General features: G+C 43.9%; 1 protein-coding gene across 1 annotated transcript; it reads left to right on the top strand.

The window, feature by feature from the left end:
* The first annotated feature begins 1275 nt into the window (after positions 1-1275).
* LOC139408519 (fibroblast growth factor receptor 1-A-like) lies at positions 1276-18975 on the top strand. The gene is made up of 17 exons (XM_071152501.1): positions 1276-1812; positions 7285-7514; positions 9848-9937; positions 10082-10254; positions 12704-12827; positions 13770-13960; positions 14085-14229; positions 14354-14544; positions 14706-14851; positions 15020-15141; positions 15264-15374; positions 15559-15749; positions 15942-16064; positions 16345-16415; positions 16559-16696; positions 16806-16911; positions 17018-18975. Exons 2-17 carry the CDS (start codon positions 7406-7408, stop codon positions 17237-17239), a joined length of 2253 nt encoding a protein of 750 aa, XP_071008602.1. The 5' UTR covers positions 1276-1812; positions 7285-7405; the 3' UTR covers positions 17240-18975.
* The last annotated feature ends 295 nt before the right edge of the window (positions 18976-19270 follow it).

Genomic DNA, 19270 nt, shown 5'->3' with positions numbered 1-19270 from the left:
GACAGATCTATAACTCACATTTCTATATGAATTTGGTTGGGTTGCCCAAAATGTTACATATTGCATCTGAAGGTAATTTACAGCCTGGTGATGTCCCCAGGCAGGCCAAAACTCCCACCAAAACAGTCTGACATTTCTGGCGGTCTTTTCAAATAGCTCTTACACTAAGAGGGCACTATCCTCATTTTCACAATTTCACAGTACTAAATATATTTTTTAAAACAGAGGCAAATCACGTTTTTGACTGCACTGACTGCACTTACTTGTTGACATTTTTTGTGTCTTATATGAAGCATTTTTATACAGCCCATATTCCTTTTGAGGCTGTAATGCCAGTGGAGTTTGCACACCATCGAACAGACTGATAGACAGTCAGATATATGAGGTACCCAATAAATAAATGTTATTGGGTTATTTTCCAATTTGGGATCCCTAATGCATGCTGGGAAAGTAGTTGACCTTTGGCCATTATTGACTATACCAGGAAGTACAGCTTGTAACACCATTCCCAGTTCATCCATCACAGCCAATAGCATTACTGCTTCTTATAAAACAGCCATTCCTACTGTAGTCTAGCCAGCCCCCTGTATCCCATGCCAAGGTTTCCTGGACATGCAGACACATTTCACACAGCATCAGTCAATGGACGCAGACAGAACATACAAGTGTTTTTGTGTGTTTCTCTCTCTGCATCACTTTCCTCTGATTTTTAATCAACTGTTTACTCAGACCAGGCCCAGTTACATCACTGCCCAACCAGTTAGCCGCACACACGCACGCACACACACACACACACACACACACACACACACACACACACACACACACAGCAGGGCTCTCCAAGATATGAAAGCAATTTCCCTCTGTCAGAATTTGAGTTAAAAGGGCAGTAGACACAAATGCTGAGTAGCCTAGTATTTAACGTCTTGTGAGAATGTTGCCAAAGCACAAATAAACAGGCTGTCTATTTCCAAAATATGCTGTGTTAAGATCAGTCAAGCCAGTAGCCAACTTTTTTATTTATTTGTGACAGACCTACAAGTCTACAGTGTAGGCTAAATCATTTTGAGTTCCTGCAAGTGAGAGGGAGAGGGGAGTGAGAAGGGGGAGGAGAGGGGAGTGAGAAGGGGGAGGAGAGGGGAGTAAGAAGGGGGAGGAGAGGGGAGTAAGAAGGGGGAGGAGAGGGGAGTGAGAAGGGGGAGGAAAGGGGAGTGAGAAGGGGGAGGTCTCCTTCAGAATCTCTCAACACACGGTGAGAAGTGGTTGGGGGAGGTCAGAGAGCTGGAATTCGCCGCTCGGAAATACATTCAATGACCTAACGTTATAATGTTGCCAGACAATTCGCCTCGCAAATAGATCTATGCCGGTTGCAGTATTCTGCGAATGTTTTTCCCGACAGTTACAAGACAATACAGAAGATGGTCGGAGTTTCCACATGTTTTCTCCAAGAATAGGAACGTATTGAGTAAAGTCAAATGCCTTGAGATTTGCTGCTGTTAGAGATATCTTTACTGAAACCGGTAGAAAACTTTAGGCTACGTGTGAGGTATTTGTGCTGAACGTGTTTTTATACCTCTTCTCTCGGAAGATAGAGAGAGACCGCTCCATTGCTACTCCGAAATCAATGGCCATTAAGGTTACTCGAAGCTTCACCGCGCCACTGCGTTTGAACTCTGGAAAAACACCGCATTGTTTACGAGAGTTGTGACTTTAAGGTTTAAAAGACATCGATCGAATCGGACATTTCATTACTTTATTTTAGACGTCTAAACTACCTTCTCGAGGGGAGCTGCACAAGGATCAGAAATTCAGGTGAGACACTACCTTCAATGCGACCAAAAGCAGGGTAGCCTAGTGGTTAGAGCTTTGGACTAGTAAACGAAAGGTTTCATGTTCAAATCCCTGAGCTGACAAGGTACACATCTGTCGTTCTGCCCCTGAACAGGCAGTTAACCCACTGTTCCTAGGCCGTCATTGAAAATAAGAATTTGTTCTTAACTGACTTGCCTAGTTAAATAAAGGTATGAAAAAAATGTCCACACTGTCAAGGATACAATGTTGCAGCTTGCTTTGGCCTACGTGATCTGTAAACATTTGAGAAAACAATTATACTTTTAAATAAAGTAGGTATAGACCGATCTGGCCATTCAATATCATATTGGAATTATCCAACATAGGCTATAAGAATGTTATGCAATTTAGGGGGCCCTGCCAGTGTTAGCCCTAACAAAGTAAAGAAGAAAATCATCCTGATTTAGATGCCGTCGTAAACTATAACTATTGGTAACCATTTCATAAATTCCAACCTTTATAATGCCTTATTATGAAGGCTTCATTAATCATGTATAATATATGCACAAAGATGACCACATAATTACAAACCACAGTCCAGCTAGTAAGATTTGAACCACGTCTCTCTCTGACTGAGGAACACACCGTAAAGCAGCCAGTCGAGTCACATGCCACCGCAATGGGCAGACTGGGCACACCGACCGCTGTGGGTGTACATGTATCAGTTTAATCTGTTTACGGTAAATGAGGCTTGTGCGTGTGACATTCCAACTCTGATGAGATCCGGCTGTTCATTCAGCAGCACGCGCCATATCTGCTGTTCGTTGACTCATCACAGCGCTACTGCTTGACCGGTGAGTCACGCGCAGAACCAACTGTTTATTTTTTTATTTTACCTTTATTTAACTAGGCAGGTTAGTTATGAACAAAATCTTATTTCCAATGAAGGCCTAGGAACAGTGGGCTAACTGCCTTGTTCAGGGGCAGAAAGACACAAGATAAAAACATGTTTTACCTTGTCAGCTGGGGATTCGACCTTGCAACCTTTCGGTTACTAGTCCAACACTAACCACTAGGCTACCGAACTGTCACCTACTCCTTAGTAGAATGGGAATAACAGTAGTACTGTTGCCACATGATCTGTGGGCCATGCATGACATTGAAGTTATTGGGCTGGTTTCCTGGACTGAGATTAAACCTGGTGCTCAACTAAAAAAAACACTTTAAATCGAGATTCTCCTTTGAGTATGTTTTTTTTATCTGTCCAGAAATGGCTCATTATGATCAGAAGACCATTTTGGATGTTTATGTCAGCACATACACACAATGATGATAATAATGGTGTGATGTGAGAGTTCAGTTTCAAGTGTATTTGTGTAATGAATCTTACTCGCCAGGGTAACAGTGAGAGAGAGATATTGAATGTGAGTGTGAGAACTGACTCACTCTGCCATTTGGGAATGGAGAGAATGTGTGATGGCTGCTAATCTGTATCAGATACCACATTATGGGAGGAGAAACAGATGAGTAGAGAGAGATAATAGAACAGATAGAGACTGAGAGAGTAATAAAGAGATGAGTGGGGAGGTAGGTAGAGGTGTATGGTAAGGCTGTTATCCAGGCCTATAGAAGACTCCAGGGTCACTGACCAGGAGTGTGAGTGAGTTAGGAGGATTAAAGTCCTACAGCAGACCTGTGTGCTTTCTGTTCTACTCTCAACCTGTCCTCTGTCGCCAGACATTCAGCCTCTGTAAGTAACAGTACTACAGCTGGGTTGTATAGTTGCACAATCAATGCCTTCATGGATGCTTCATGGTAGCATATCTCAGCCATGGCTCCCCTTGACATACAGGTACACACCATGAGCTGTTTTCCAGTTTACAGGAAAATGGTGTGTTACTATGACAGCGTTACAATGACTGGTGGACCAGGCCAGGGCTGAGGCAGAATGTGGTCTGTAGGTAAAGGCTTTTGGAATGGAACACCTGGACAGGTCACATCTGCCAGAAAGAGAGGGAGGGGGAATTAAAAATATAATTTTAGGAGAACTAGAAGTTGTTTGACTGAAGGGATTAGATGGAGGGGGGGGGGGGGTAATCTTTAAAAAACTAGAAGTTGTCTGACTGAAGGGATTAGATGGAGGGGGGGGGGGTAATTTTAAAAGAACTAGAAGTTGTCTGACTGAAGGGATTAGATGGAGGGGGGGGGGGGTAATCTTAAAATAACTAGAAGTTGTCTGACTGAAGGGATTAGATGGAGGGGGGGTAATTTTAAAAGAACTAGAAGTTGTCCGATTGAAGGGATTAGATGGAGGGGGGGGGGGGGGGTAATCTTAAAAGAACTAGAAGTTGTCTGACTGAAGGGATTAGATGGAGGGGGGGGGGGTAATCTTAAAAGAACTAGAAGTTGTCTGACTGAAGGGATTAGATGGAGGGGGGGGGGGTAATTTTAAAAGAACTAGAAGTTGTCTGACTGAAGGGATTAGATGGAGGGGGGGGGGTAATCTTAAAAGAACTAGAAGTTGTCTGACTGAAGGGATTAGATGGAGGGGGGGGGGGTAATCTTAAAATAACTAGAAGTTGTCTGACTGAAGGGATTAAATGGAGGGGGGGGGGTAATCTTAAAATAACTAGAAGTTGTCTGGCTGAAGGGATTAGATGGAGGGGGGGGTAATTTTAAAAGAACTAGAAGTTGTCTGACTGAAGGGATTAGATGGAGGGGGGGGGGGTAATCTTAAAAGAACTAGAAGTTGTCTGATTGAAGGGATTAGATGGAGGGGGGGGGGGGGTAATCTTAAAATAACTAGAAGTTGTCTGGCTGAAGGGATTAGATGGAGGGGGGGTAATCTTAAAAGAACTAGAAGTTGTCTGGCTGAAGGGATTAGATGGAGGGGGGGGTAATCTTAAAAGAACTAGAAGTTGTCTGATTGAAGGGGGGGTAATCTTAAAATAACTAGAAGTTGTCTGATTGAAGGGAGTAGAGGGGGGGTAATTTTAGGAGAACTAGAAGTTGTCTGGTTGAAGGGATTGGGGGGGGGGGTAATTTTAGGAGAACTAGAAATTGCTGACTGAAGGGATTAGGGGGGGGGGGTAATTTTAAGAGAACTAGAAGTTGTCTGACTGAAGGGATTAGAGGGGGGGATGTATGGGGAGGAAGGCATGGGAGAAATATGGAGTAGGGAGATGTTTCTGGTATGTTGAAGCCCTCTCCTCAATAGAGAGCTGGTGTGATGCTCTATTCTTGGCCTAGCGACTATATGCCACACTGTGTGTGTGTGTGTGTGTAGTTACCATCAGTTTTTTATCATATCAACCTCCCTGAGTCATTCTAAGCTATACACAGAACCAGCAAGCTGACCCGGTGGCTTCTAGTTTAAACCAACAGCATCTGCAGAATAACAGCTCAGAAAACAACTAGCACTGGACTTGAAGCTATTTTGGAAGGTTTTACTTGCAATGATCATGATTTGTAGGGGTTTTCTACCCTGCTCTGGTTCAAAGCAACTCTCTTTGTATAAGACCGTCTGTTAAATTGCTGAAATGGATGTCAAAGTTACTGTTATCTGCTGTTTCCTCTCTCTGAAGTTAATTTTAGAAGTTAAAGAAGCCACACAGCAAGGCTAGGGCCGGGGGAAAGTGGTCTTATTTCTGTTCTAATTGTGTCTGTGGTGATTATGTGGTGATTTTTTTTTTGTGTGTGTGTGTGTGTGGGGGGGGGGGGGGGGGGGGGGGGTGTTGAGCTGGAGCAAAAGCCTGCATACTCTATGTCTCTCTCTTACTCTCCCTCATTCTCTCTCTCACCTACAGTATGTAATAAGAAGACTGTCTGCCTAGCTGTTTCTGTGCTGGGCTCTGCTGTCAGCCAGCCAGCAGTACGTTGGGGACTCTCCACCATAAAACTCATAAATCTGCAAACAAACTCATCAATTTAAGAGACTCTTTACGTTAGTGTGGGGTTGAGTTACGGGCGGTGTCAACGAGGGTAAATTCTCTGTGTGTGGTGTAAATCAAGGGCATTAATGACATCTTCATAAACCTGCCACTCTACTCTTTACTGTTACATATCTCCCACTCTGGGTCATCACCCTGACACGCACAACCACACGCACACTGGCTGCCAGTTCTGAAGGACAGAGTAACCCTCAGTAATGCCCACACCATCCCTAGCTGCCAGCTACAGTAGTGTCCAAGTTTCAGTAATGTTAATGTACCGTCAAGCTGTTCAACATGTTTCTGACTCTACAACAGTATATAATGAGAAGGGAGATTATGTATTATAGAATATGTTTACAGCTCTCCTGGGTGTTAGTCTCTCTTCATCAGTGTTTGTTTGTGGTCTGAAGCAATCTCATAACACCTAAACACCAGATCCATCTTCTCAATGAGACTTTAACACTGTGGCACTGGCAGGCGGACTGGGGGGCATATGGTGTTTGGGCTGGGGGTGCGGGTTAAGGCGTCCGCAATCTCCGCATGCTTCCCATCAAATAGTTTGTGCATATATTAATCATGACGTTCTTGTTCGTTTTGGTATTCGGTAAGGTTTTTGTGGCTGATCTTGAACACAAACATTTTTCTTGAGAAAAGCCGAAGTCGGTAGCCGAAGTCTACGCCCCTTTGTCGGTGATTGGTCAACAGTAGGGATTCTTCAATTAAGTGTTTGTCATTCAACCAGAGATTAATAATTTTCATGCTAATTTTTTCATTGAGAAATACTTCTAAATGAATGACAGAATTCTTGAGTTACCTTAGATGAAGTCTGATTATTTTGAGGAAGTGTATACTGGCTACGGCGTCTCAAGATGGACAAACAGTACTATTGCTGCTTAATGACTTTTAAGGGAGTATGCGAGCACACTCATTCAGCACTCGGCTAGGCGCCAGCCAAATCGAAGCATGCTGATGCCTTTAGGGGGAGGCATAACAAAACTGTGATAAAACACAGCTTTGTTTTGGAACGTTTGATGGGCATTAATATGTGACAGGTGAGCTTATTGGACAAGCCTTGAAAGATGTTATAGTGTGAAGAGTGTTGGAAGCGGAGTTCTCATCTGAGATCTGTGAAAAGAGACACCAGAGCATGTGTCACAGTCTCTACCAATGTCCTCCTGCGAGCATGGGCTGGCCCGTTAGAGCCTGACCCATATGTTTTTCGGGTCCGATTCCGATTTTGGGGGGGACAAACTTACCGATACTGATATACATTTTCCACATTAAGTTCTCATAAATTGCCATCCAAAAGAGCAATTGTCCAATAATTGTGCTTCAAATATTGATTTCATACATTGTGAGAATAATGACAAGTGTTCATATAAGCATGAGATTCCATTTTTTCATCCTATTTATTAAATATTGGTAATCGGTTGATAGTATTGACCTGATATATCGGACGGGGTAGCAGTGTCACATCCTTTTCTTGCCATTTATTTTCATAAAATGCCTTGTCTTGTCTTTAACATATTCATGAATGTCCCTCTCTTTTTTCCTCTTACAGTTCCCCACCTGAAGAGTTGATGGTTGTAGGCTGATACATTTAAGCGCCCTCTTCAGCCTGCCCTGTACCAGTAGCCCCTACCATTTCAGTACTGTACCAGTTAACCTATACCAGTGCCAGTATGTTGTTGTCTCGCTCGTCTCTGCTGCTCCTTTGGTCACTGCTGGTTCTACTGATTTACTCTCCCCTGACCCAGTCCAGACCAGCTGCTGCCCACGTCAGCGACACAGGTAAGAGACATGGGCCACATAAAGATCTTAAATTCTCTTTCTTTCTTGTGCTCTCTCGGTTGTAGTTGACAGGCAGGGCTACGTCTCATTAGCTGTGTGTGTGTGTGTGTGTGTGTGTGTGTGTGTGTGTGTGTGTGTGTATACTCGCCTGTGAGCCTTCTTTTCCTCTTTGTTATTTAATCTCTTTTAATCCCTCAGGCTGAGGGTTCTAGGTTCAGGCTGAGGGTTCTAGGTTCAGGCTGAGGGTTCTAGGTTCAGGCTGATGGTTCTAGGTTCAGGCTGAGGGTTCTAGGTTCAGGCTGAGGGTTCTAGGCTGAGGCTGAGGGTTCTAGGTTCAGGCTGAGGGTTCTAGGTTCAGGCTGAGGGTTCTAGGTTCAGGCTGAGGGTTCTAGGTTCAGGCTGAGGGTTCTAGGTTCAGGCTGAGGGTTCTCGGTTCAGGCTAGGGGTTCTGGGTTCAGGCTGAGGGTTCTAGGTTCAGGCTGAGGGTTCTGGGTTCAGGCTGCTACCATGGTGGTTCAATCCCACTGACTCTGTTCTGCTATCTGGAACTGTTCCGTTAGTAGTGGGTCTCTATTCTGAGCTCGAGAAAACAGAACATACACTTACATTTATGGATGTGTGTTTGGGGTGGGGAGATTCTATATTGAGCTAGAAAGAAGCTCTTCAAGGTTTGTCCATTTAGTTTAAAGCTGAGGATGTTTACAGTGATTTTTCATGGTGCAATGGTTTACATATCCTGTCCACACACGCACGCATACATACATGAGCGCACACACACACAGCTGGTTGGAGGTGGAACAGAAATGCTGTTTTTGGTAGGAAAGGATGAATGCCGTCTGAAAGGAGATGGTTTTATTTGTATTGGCGAGTACTGTAATCACAACCATCCTGACCAACCCTAACACCCTGTGTTGTGTGCGTGTGTTTGTACGCGCATGCGTGTGTATGTGTGTGTTTCGCTTCCAGCCATCTGGTATCCAGCTGAGAGTGTGTGTGTGTGTAATACTGTTGTTTTGTAACCCATAAATTCTTGTTTTTCTCTCTTAGTCAAAAACACCTAAATGTAACTTTTGTGCCGCAAACTCTTTTTCCATAAACAAAGTCTGCTCCCAATTTCCCATATCCTTCTCTCCTTCTCGTTGCTTCGTTCAAATAAAGGTTTAGGTTTTTGGACTTCAACCAACTCCCCCTGCTTTTCTCTCTTTTAGTGGATTCCTTTCTTTTTTTCAGTAATTTGTTTGCTCTCTTTGTCTTTATCCCCTCTCTCTGTCGCTCTCTCGCTTCCCCGCTCTCTCTTTCTCTCTCACGCGCTCTCTCTGTCTATTTTTGACAACCTCTCATTGAGAATGTTCCCCCTGCAATGAGCAGGCAGTATTCAAGACCTCCCATAATGCAGTCTCTGTAGACCTCTCCCTCTAGATGACAGACATGCTGTATTCAAGACCTCCCATAATGCAGTCTCTGTAGACCTCTCCCTCTAGATGACAGACATGCTGTATTCAAGACCTCCCATAATGCAGTTTCTGTAGACCTCTCCCTCTAGATGACAGACATGCTGTATTCAAGACCTCCCATAATGCAGTCTCTGTAGACCTCTCCCTGTAGATTACATACATAATGTAGTGAGGTTGGGAGCTTGAATTCAGGGATGGTCTGTGTCAGTCTGTGGTGATGCTGATTATGGACCTAATATCTGTAGATTAGAGGAGAAATGATGACTGCTTTTCTGGTGTAGGTCCTGCTGAGAGGTTGGGAGGTATTGAATCTGTGGCAGAACATGTCCTGAGTTACCAATATATTGTATAGTAATCAGTAATCCTGATGAGAGGTGAAAAGGGATGTGTGGTAGTAAATATCCCTGCTTATAGTAATCACTGATCTGATGTGGCCGGATCTGTGAATGCTGTGGAATGGAACCTGAGCCGACTGTGTCTAATGGTAGAAGGAAGTAGGCTTTTTCTCATTCAACGTATTCAAACAGGACCCATTAAAGATCTGAAACCTGCTGCTTTCCCTCCTCTCTCCCAACTCACCCTCACATCCCTCCTCACCCTTTGTTCACAACCATTTGTCAGGATGAAGGTGGTGATTATTAGTGTGTTTGTTTATCTCTGAGCTGGGGGTTAGGGAGCAACAGGGGAACTGTGTGTGTGTGTGTGTGTGTGGCAGCTTAAAGGGGTAAAAATGTGAAAGGTTAATCTTTAAGCCGTTTCCCTTTTCACTCAGCAGGAGCATCCCAGACCCCCACAGAGTAACCCTGCCTCAGCTCTTCCTGTTTAAACACACACACACTGGTTTCTATGTTTGGTTTACGTTTTCTTCTCTCTCCATAGCTGACATGCTGGCATCTTCTGAGGACGAAGATGATGATGATGAGTCTTCTTCAGAGGAAAATAAACTATCCAACAATCAGAAGCTCCAATGTAAGCTCCTTCTTCTGACCTCTTTTCCTGCCACTTTTCTTTCTCTCCCCTTTTATTGGTCTGAAAAAGTAGTTACTAGCCAAACCAACTGAAGAAAGATTGATATTGAATCAAAAATGTGAAATATAAATACCCTCTCTCTAGTGATGGCTCCTCAGTGGGCGACTCCAGACAAGATGGAGAAGAGGCTCCATGCCGTTCCTGCCAGTAAGACTGTTAAATTTCGTTGCCAGGCGACTGGTAATCCCACACCAACTTTGCGGTGGTACAGGAATGGGAAAGAGTTCAGGAAAGACCAGCGCATTGGAGGCTTCAAGGTATGTGTTTTTGTACAGCCCTCTGCTTCATACTGGGTTGTCTGAGTTGTGTATCATCTGTCAAAGCCCCAGTACAGCCAGAAACGTGATTGTCCTGTGTTTTATACACGGAGTGTACAAAACATTACGGACACCTCCTCTTTCCATGACAAAGACTGACCAAGTGATTCCTGGTGAAAGCTATGATTGCTTATTGATGTCACTTGTTAAATCCACTTCAATCAATGTAGATGAGACAACAATTGCAACCCAATATTAGGAAGGTGTTCTTAATGTGTTGTACACTCAGTGTATATACAGTTGAAGTCAGAAGTTTACAGACACCATAGCCAAATACATTAAAACTCAGTTTTTCACAATTCCTGACATTTAATCCCAGTAGAAAATCCCCTGTTTTAGGTCAGTTAGGATCACCACTTTATTTTAATAATGTGAAATGTCAGAATAATAGTTGAGAATTATTTATTTCAGCTTTTATTTATTTAATCGGAAGTTTACATACACTCAATTAGTTTTAGGTAGCATTGCCTTTAAATTGTTTAATTTGGGTAAAACGTTTCGGGTAGCCTTCCACAAACTTCCGACAATAATTTGAGTGAATTATGGCCCATTCCTCCTGACAGAGCTGGTGTAACTGAGTCAGGTTTGTAGGCCTCCTTGCAACGCTTTTTCAGTTCTGCCCACAAATTTTCTATGGGATTGAGGTCAGGGCTTTGCGATGGCCACTCCAATACCTTGACTTTGTTGTCCTTAAGCCATTTTGCCACAACTTTGGAAGTATGCTTGGGGTCAGTGTCCATTTGGAAGACCCATTTGCGACCAAGCTTAACTTCCTGACTGATGTCTTGAGATGTTGCTTCAATACAGCCACATAATTTTCCATCCTCAGGATGCCATCTATTTTGTGAAGTGCACCAGTCGCTCCTGCAGCAAAGCACCCCCACGACATTATGCTGCCACCCCCGTGCTTCATGTTTGGGATGGTGTTCTTCGGCTTGCAAGCCTCCCCCTTTTTCCTCCTAACATAACGATGGTCATTCTGGCCAAACAGTTCTATTTTTGTTTCATCAGACCAGAGGACATTTGTCCAAAAAGTACGATCTTTGTCCCCATGTGCAGTTGCAAACCATAGTCTGGCTATTTTATGTCAGTTTTGGAGCAGTGACTTCTTACTTGCTGAGCAGCCTTTCACGTTATGTTGATATAGGACTCGTTTTACTGTGGATGTAGATACTTTTGTACCGGTTTCCTCCAGCATCTTCACAAGGTCCTTTATTGTTGTTATGGGATTGATTTGCACATTTCGTACTAAAGTACAATTGCGTGATCCCATGGTGTTTATACTTGCATACTATTGTTTGTACAGATGAACGTGGTACCTTCAGGCGTTTGGAAATTTCTCCCAAGGATGAACCAGACTGTGAAGGTCTACAATTTTTTTTCTGGGGTCTTGGCTGATTTCTTTTGATTTTCCCATGATGTCAAGCAAAGAGGCACTGAGTTTGAAGGTAGGCCTTGAAATACATCCCCAGGTACACCTCCAATTGACTCAAATGATGTCAATTAGCCTATCAGAAGCCTCTAAAGCCATGACATAATTTTCTGGAATTTTCCAACCTGTTTAAAGGTACAGTGAACTTAGTGTATGTAAACTTCTGACCCACTGGAATTGTGAATAAGTGAAATAATCTGTCTGTGAACAATTGTTGGAAAAATTACTTGTGTCATGCACAAAGTAATGTCCTAACCGACTTGCCAAAACTATAGTTTGTTAACAAGAAATGTGTGGACTGGTAGAAAAACTAGTTTTAATGATGCCATCCCAAGTGTATGTAAACTTCTGACCTCAACTGTATTTCCACACTATGAGGTTGGAATAATACTGTGAAATTGTGAAAATTATATGAATGCCCTTTTAGTGTAAGAACTTTGTGAAAAGACCGCCTGAAATTTCAGCCTGTTTTGGTGGGATGGAGTTTTGTCCTGCCTGGTGACATCACCAGGTGATAGATTAGTTAGTTCCAAACCTCTCTGCCAATAACAGCTAGTTTTCAGTGTTCCCCTCCCCACTCAAACCAATCCTAGACAGTCTTAGCAAAATTCTTGCTTCAGAAATGGTTCTTGCTATAAAAAAAAACAATCACAGTAAGGTGCGTTGCACAATATTTTTTATTTGATATTGAGATAAAAATGGATGCATTGAGCCTGTAAGTCAGAGAGTAAATAGCACACCTTAAAAACTAATATTACAGTACCAAGGGATACCGTGTAAAAAGACAACAGCAGGGGTCCAAGCACTGAACCTTGGAGAACACATGTTATTTCTACTTTGCCAAAATTAAATTACTAACACAACACAAAATGTGTATTTTTCATGGCTCTTCTCACGTTTTCACTCCTTTGCCTCTTTCTCTCACGCTCTTCCTCTCTCGCTGTCTCCCTCTTTCAGCTCCGGGACCACATGTGGACAATAATAATGGAGTCAGTGGTTCCGTCTGATAAAGGCAACTACACCTGTCTGGTGGAGAACAAGCACGGCAGCCTCACACACACCTACCAGCTGGACGTAGTGGGTCAGTGTGCATATAAATACAGTACCAGTCAAAAGTTTGGACACACCTAGTCATTCCAGTGTTTTTCTTTATTTTTACTATTTTCTACATTGTAGAATAATAGTTAAGACATCAAAACTATGAAATAGTACACATGGAATCATGTAGTAACCATAAGTGTTAAACCTATCAAAATATATTTGCGTTTCTTCAAAGTAGCCACCCCTTGCCTTGATTTGCACACTCTTTGCATTCTCTCAACCAGCTTCATGAAGTAGTCACCTGGAATGCATTTCAATTAACATGTGTGCCTTGTTAAAAGGTAATTTGTGAAATGTCTTTCCTTCTTAATGCGTTTGAGCCAATCAGTTGTGTTGTGACAAGGTAGGGGTGGTATACAGAAGATAGCCCTGTTTGGTAAAGACCAAGTCCGTATTATAGAGTTCAAGTAACAGACACATCTCAACATCAACTGTTCAGAGGAGACTGCATGAATCAGGCCATGGTCAAATTGCTGCAAAAAAACACTGCTAAAGGACACCAATAATAAGAAGAGACTTGCTTGGGCCAAGAAACACAAGCAATGGACGTTAGACCGGTGGAAATCTGTCTTTTGGTCTGATGAGTCCAAATTAGAGATTTTTGGTTCCAACCTCCATGTCTTTGTGAGACGCAGAGTAGGTGATCTCTGCATGTGTAGTTCCCACCGTGAAGCATGGAGTAGGAGGTGTGATGGTGTAGGTGGTGCTTTGCTGGTTAAACTGTCTGTGATTTCTTTAGAATTCAAGGCACACTTAACCAGCATGGCTACCACAGCATTCTGCAGTGGTGGTGTGTCCAAACTTTTGACTGGTACTGTATTGTGTGTGTTTACTTTTGCTATGTGTGCCTTGAGTGGTGGGAGTGTGTATGTTAGTGTTTTTGTATCACTCACATTGCATTGATGTTTTCTGTGTATTCTAGAACGTTCCCCTCACAGGCCCATCCTCCAGGCAGGCCTGCCAGCTAATCGTACGGCCATGGTTGGTAGCGACGTGGAGTTTGTCTGTCGAGTGTTCAGCGACCCTCAGCCCCACATCCAGTGGCTCAAACGCATCACCATTAATGGCAGCAGAGTGGGGACAGACGGACTGCCTTACGTACGCGTACTGAAGGTACACACACACACACACACACACACACACACACACACACACATATATATATGTACACGTTCTGAAGGTTAACACACACTGTATTGACGAGGTCTATGTCACAAAATCTCTCTTTCTCTCTCAGACTGCAGGGTTTAACACCACAGACCGGGAGATGGAGGTGTTTACTCTGAGGAACGTGTCTGTGGAGGATGAAGGAGAGTACACCTGTCTGGCAGGAAACTCTATAGGACTCTCTCACCACTCTGCCTGGCTCAGTGTGATCAAAGGTACACTTGTGTACAAACCTTTGCAGCCCAATGTGCTTTGTATATTTGCACTTAAAATGGAAGAAGAAAAAAAACAATGTAAAAAATTTTATGAATTTATCCCACTTCACTCCCTCTCCTCCAGATCTGCCCCCCTCCCCTGTACCATCTCAGGCCTACCTGGAGATCTTCATCTACTGCGTCGGTTTCTTCATCATCATGTTCATGGTCGCCGTAGTGACCGCCTGCCGACTACGCTGCTCCCCGAAGAAGAGCGACTTCAGCAGCCAGCTGGCCGTTCACAAACTGGCCAAGAGCATTCCCCTACACAGACAGGTAACACACACACACACTAGTGACCCATGATCGTGTGATGGGTAACCTTTGCCTGAGATGTGAATACTTTTTTTCCTGAGCTAATCCATAGGCTTTAGTTCAGCGGGCTAACTCTTATTACAGTATATCCTCTCTCACTACCTCCCCTTCTCTTTCTCAAGGTGTCAGTAGACTCCTCCTCCTCTCTACAGTCGGGGATGTGTCTGGTCAGGCCGTACCGCCTTTCCAGTGGAGCCACGCCCACCCTGGTTGGCGTGTCAGTGTATGAGCTGCCCGCAGACCCACTCTGGGAGCTGTCACGAGACAGGTACTAGAGGGCTTATATCCCTGCATAGAGAATAACCAATCTATAATATCGGCATACATAACCCTACATATTGCTTACATCATCTGCACACGGTACTCATAACGTAACCAAGGAGATTCATAACCTCCATGCACAGGACATTCATAGCCTTGCGTGTCTGTGTTCTAGGCTGTCTCTGGGGAAGCCACTGGGTGAAGGTTGTTTTGGTCAGGTTGTGCTAGCAGAGGCTGCAGGTCTGGACAGAGAAAAACTCTCTCGTCTCACCAAGGTTGCCGTCAAGATGCTCAAAGGTACATAGAACTACTTCCTGAAATATATTCCCAATATTTAAGGAGATAATTCAAAATAAACTGAAAAACAGTGTTTGTATTAGTTGATATTGATTTGATGTCACATCCTGTTTCCTGTGTAGCGGACGCCACAGAGAAGGACCTGAGTGATCTGATCGCTGAAATGGAGATGATGAAGATGATCGGGAAACACAAAAACATCATCAACCTGCTGGGAGCCTGCACACAGGATGGTAATACTGGTGCTGTTTGTGTCCTTGTGTATGTGTGCTTGTGTGTGTGTGCGCGTGTGTGCGTGTGAGCGAAATAGCATTTTATTTGCACAGATGAGTACAATGGCCACAGTACCAAGGGGTTCAAGCGCTGAACCTTGGGGAACACCACATTGTTTGTTATAACCCTTCCCTCTCTCTCCAGGCCCTCTCTACGTGGTGGTAGAGTATGCATCTCAGGGCAACCTGAGGGAGTACCTGCGTTGTCGGAGGCCTGTGGATCTGGAGTACTGGTCTGGGCCAACCCAGGCCCCCCTGGACAGCGTAGAGGTCAGGGAGCTGGTGTCTGCTGCCTACCAGGTGGCCAGGGGCATGGCATACCTCGCCTTACAGAAGGTCAGAGAAGAGACCAGTGTTATTGTCTGTCTTTTTGTCTGTCTGTCTCTCTCTCTCGCTCTTCTTTTCATCTTTCGGTGTTTCATTCTCTTCATCTGAATCTATTATTTTATCTTACTCTACCTCTCCTTTACTGGACATTAGTGTAAATCAGTCAACCAATAAATGAATCAATCACATTTTCTTCTGTAGTGTATCCACAGAGACCTAGCAGCCAGGAACGTGTTGGTGACAGAGGACAATGTGATGAAGATAGCAGACTTTGGTTTGGCCAGAGACATCCACCACATAGACTACTACAAGAAGACCACCAATGTAAGTAACATGATCACATTGGAGCGAGTAGACGACTGAAATTCAGACAGACGGACATATAGATGTTTTAACCCAGGGGTGGCAAACTCATTCCACGGAGGGAATGAGTTTTTCAATTAAAACCTAGACAAAAGCATTAGACAACAGGTGAGGGGAGTTTGTTACTAATTAGTCAGCTTAATTAATCAATCAAGTACAAGGGTGGAGCAAAAACCTGCAAACATTTAGCCCTCTGTGGAATGAGTTTAACACGTGGTTTAACCCCTTGTTTTCCTCCCAGGGTCGTCTGCCAGTGAAGTGGATGGCTCCAGAGGCTCTGTTCGACCGCATCTACACACACCAGAGTGACGTGTAAGTCACACTCCTAACTCCTAATATACATTCTGTGGTGTTGTGCTATCCATCCTGTTGTTATGTGCCTGTAGGTTTACTTTCAAGCCCAGCAATAACTGTCCCTGAGAAAGTGATGTTGATTGTATTGAATTCTGTTGTAGGTGGTCGTTTGGGGTGTTGCTGTGGGAGATCTTTACTCTAGGAGGATCTCCCTACCCAGGGGTCCCTGTAGAGGAGCTGTTCAAACTGCTGAAGGAGGGACATCGTATGGACAGGCCAGCCGCCTGCACAGAGGAGCTGTGAGTACACACACACACACAAAAAACACAAGTATACTGTAAGAATGTCCTCGCAAGTAGAGTAATACAAACACACGCTCTGTTGTAACACTGTGGTGTGTGCTCTCAGGTATATCATGATGAGAGACTGCTGGCACGCTGTTCCATCTCGCAGACCAACCTTCCAACAGCTGGTAGAGGATCTGGACCGCACACTCTCACTCATGACCAACCAGGTAAACAAACACATTCACGTGCTCACACACACAAACAGTGTCATTTTCGTATCATTTGAATTATTCCCCTGAACGTGTCCTCCCTCCCTCTCTCAACTCTCTCTAGGAGTATTTGAATCTGTCCATCCCTGTGGTCCAGTATTCTCCATTGGGTCCAAACACCAGCAGCTCCTCTGACTCTGTCTTCTCCAGGGAGACGACTCACGGAGCAGAGTACTCTCCCCTGAGCCCATCCTGGACCTCCACCCAGCACACCCCCTCTAGGACCCCCTCTCATACCTCCACCCTGGCCTACGCACACCACAAACCTTCCAGAACCCCGTCTTGAACCTCCATCCTAGCCTACGATCACCACAGCATCTACCCTGACGTACACCCGCGGACACAGCCTACGCTGATCTAAAAACACTGCCCCGCCCGTACACCTTAACCTATCCACCTCCCTCTTTATCCACAGATAAAGACAATGGAAAAGACAGACACATGGAGGGTTATAACAGAGTCATAAGACATGAAATAGAGTTTGCACAAATATGGACTCTTCTCTCCTCCTCCCCAGGACTATACTGAACTATTAAAGGGATAGTTCACCCAAATTACACATTGGGAAAGGGGGATACCTAGGCAGTTGTCCAACTGAATGCCTTCAACTGAAATGTGTCTTCCACATTTAACCCAACCCCTCTGAACCAGAGAGGTGCGGGGGATGACTTAATCGACATCCACGGTGCCCAGGGAACAGGAACCAACTGCCTTGTTCAGGGGCAGAACGACAGATTTGTACCTTGTCAGCTCGGGGATTCAATCTAGCAACCTTCCGGTTACTGGCCCAACGCTCTAACCACTAGGCTACCTGGAGGTTTTCTTAAACTGTAAGCAAGGTATGAGACAATGTATGAGAGCAATCCATGCTTTGGTTTATTTTCCCTGGCACTATTTTCACATGCTAACATTTTAGTATTTGTGACACATATCCCATTCAAGTCATGGGACTGATATTAGCATTTGTCACCCATGGACAAAACATCTAAGTGACTTTGTTGAGCTTCACAATCAATTTAAAATACTTTTGGATAATTTGGATATAATGTGCAAAAAAGTATAAAATCGGTTCCATGACTTGAATTGGATCTGTGCCACAAATGCTAAAACAGTGCAAGGGAAACTAAACCAATGCATGGATTGCTGTCATACATTGTCCATAGACTGCTTACAGGATCATAGACTGCTTACAGGATCATAGACTGCTTACAGGATCATAGACTGCTTACAGGGTCATAGACTGCATACAGGATCATAGACTGCATACAGGATCATAGACTGCTTACAGGATCATAGACTGCTTACAGGATCATAGACTGCTTACAGGATCATAGACTGCATACAGGGTCATAGACTGCTTACAGGATCATAGACTGCTTACAGGGTCATAGACTGCTTACAGGGCAAGGAAACCAATGTGTATTTTTTATTTGGGTGAACTATCCCTTTAATGTAGGGAGACTCTCCCAGGAGCAAGAGGAGGAGGAAGAGGAGAAGGCTGCTACACATTATTGATCTTCATCGCCATATTATGAAACAAGCTGCTGCTTTGCTGAGCAAACCATACAGGATATAAAAAGGACATTGATACCAAGGAAAAATAATGTTGTTCTTTTGTAAATACAGTATATTACGAATTGTTAATATGAATACATATTTCCAGTATTTTTATTTTATACATGGTAGCTTGTTTTTATCCCTGTCATTGAAATGACATCTAAGAGAGGTGTGGATATGATGCTATGTGTTAGAATCAGAGGAAAGAAGTGGCTATGATACTATGTGTTTTAATAAGCTAATATAGCAGCAGTGTTAGTCAGTCAGGGCTTGCCTTCAGTATCACTCTCTTGTCTGGACTCTATGGACACTACAGTGTTATGTTGAGGTTAATGATAATGTAAATGATAATGCCATGGTTTTAAAACAGTGGCAAATTCACTTATCTCCAATGGAAGTCTACCTGCCTTTTTCAGAGAATGCCTTTATTAAAGGTGTTGTAATAAAGAAAATGGCATTACAAAACTTCAATGGAGTGTTTTTGAATGAGAAAGAAAAGAGGGAGAGAGAAGAGAGCACATGCTGAACTGATCAGCCAGCCAATCCACCAGGACTTCAGGGCTGAATGAAGGAGAGGTGAAAGACTGTGTGATGGGAGAGAAACAGAGCGAGGATAGGTTCAGCTGTTGACTGCAGAGGAAGCATTCACTCCACCAGATGTGTATGTGTGTCTGTATGATTAATGGTGGGAAGAGAGGATTGGTCAGTACGGTCGCTCTATCAATCACAGCAGCAGAGAGCAGCTTCCTCCCTGGCACAG

The sequence above is a fragment of the Oncorhynchus clarkii genome, chromosome 5 (genome assembly GCF_045791955.1).
Source record: "Oncorhynchus clarkii lewisi isolate Uvic-CL-2024 chromosome 5, UVic_Ocla_1.0, whole genome shotgun sequence".
NCBI lineage: Eukaryota > Metazoa > Chordata > Actinopteri > Salmoniformes > Salmonidae > Oncorhynchus > Oncorhynchus clarkii.
This window is presented reverse-complemented; position numbering and strand designations above follow the sequence as displayed.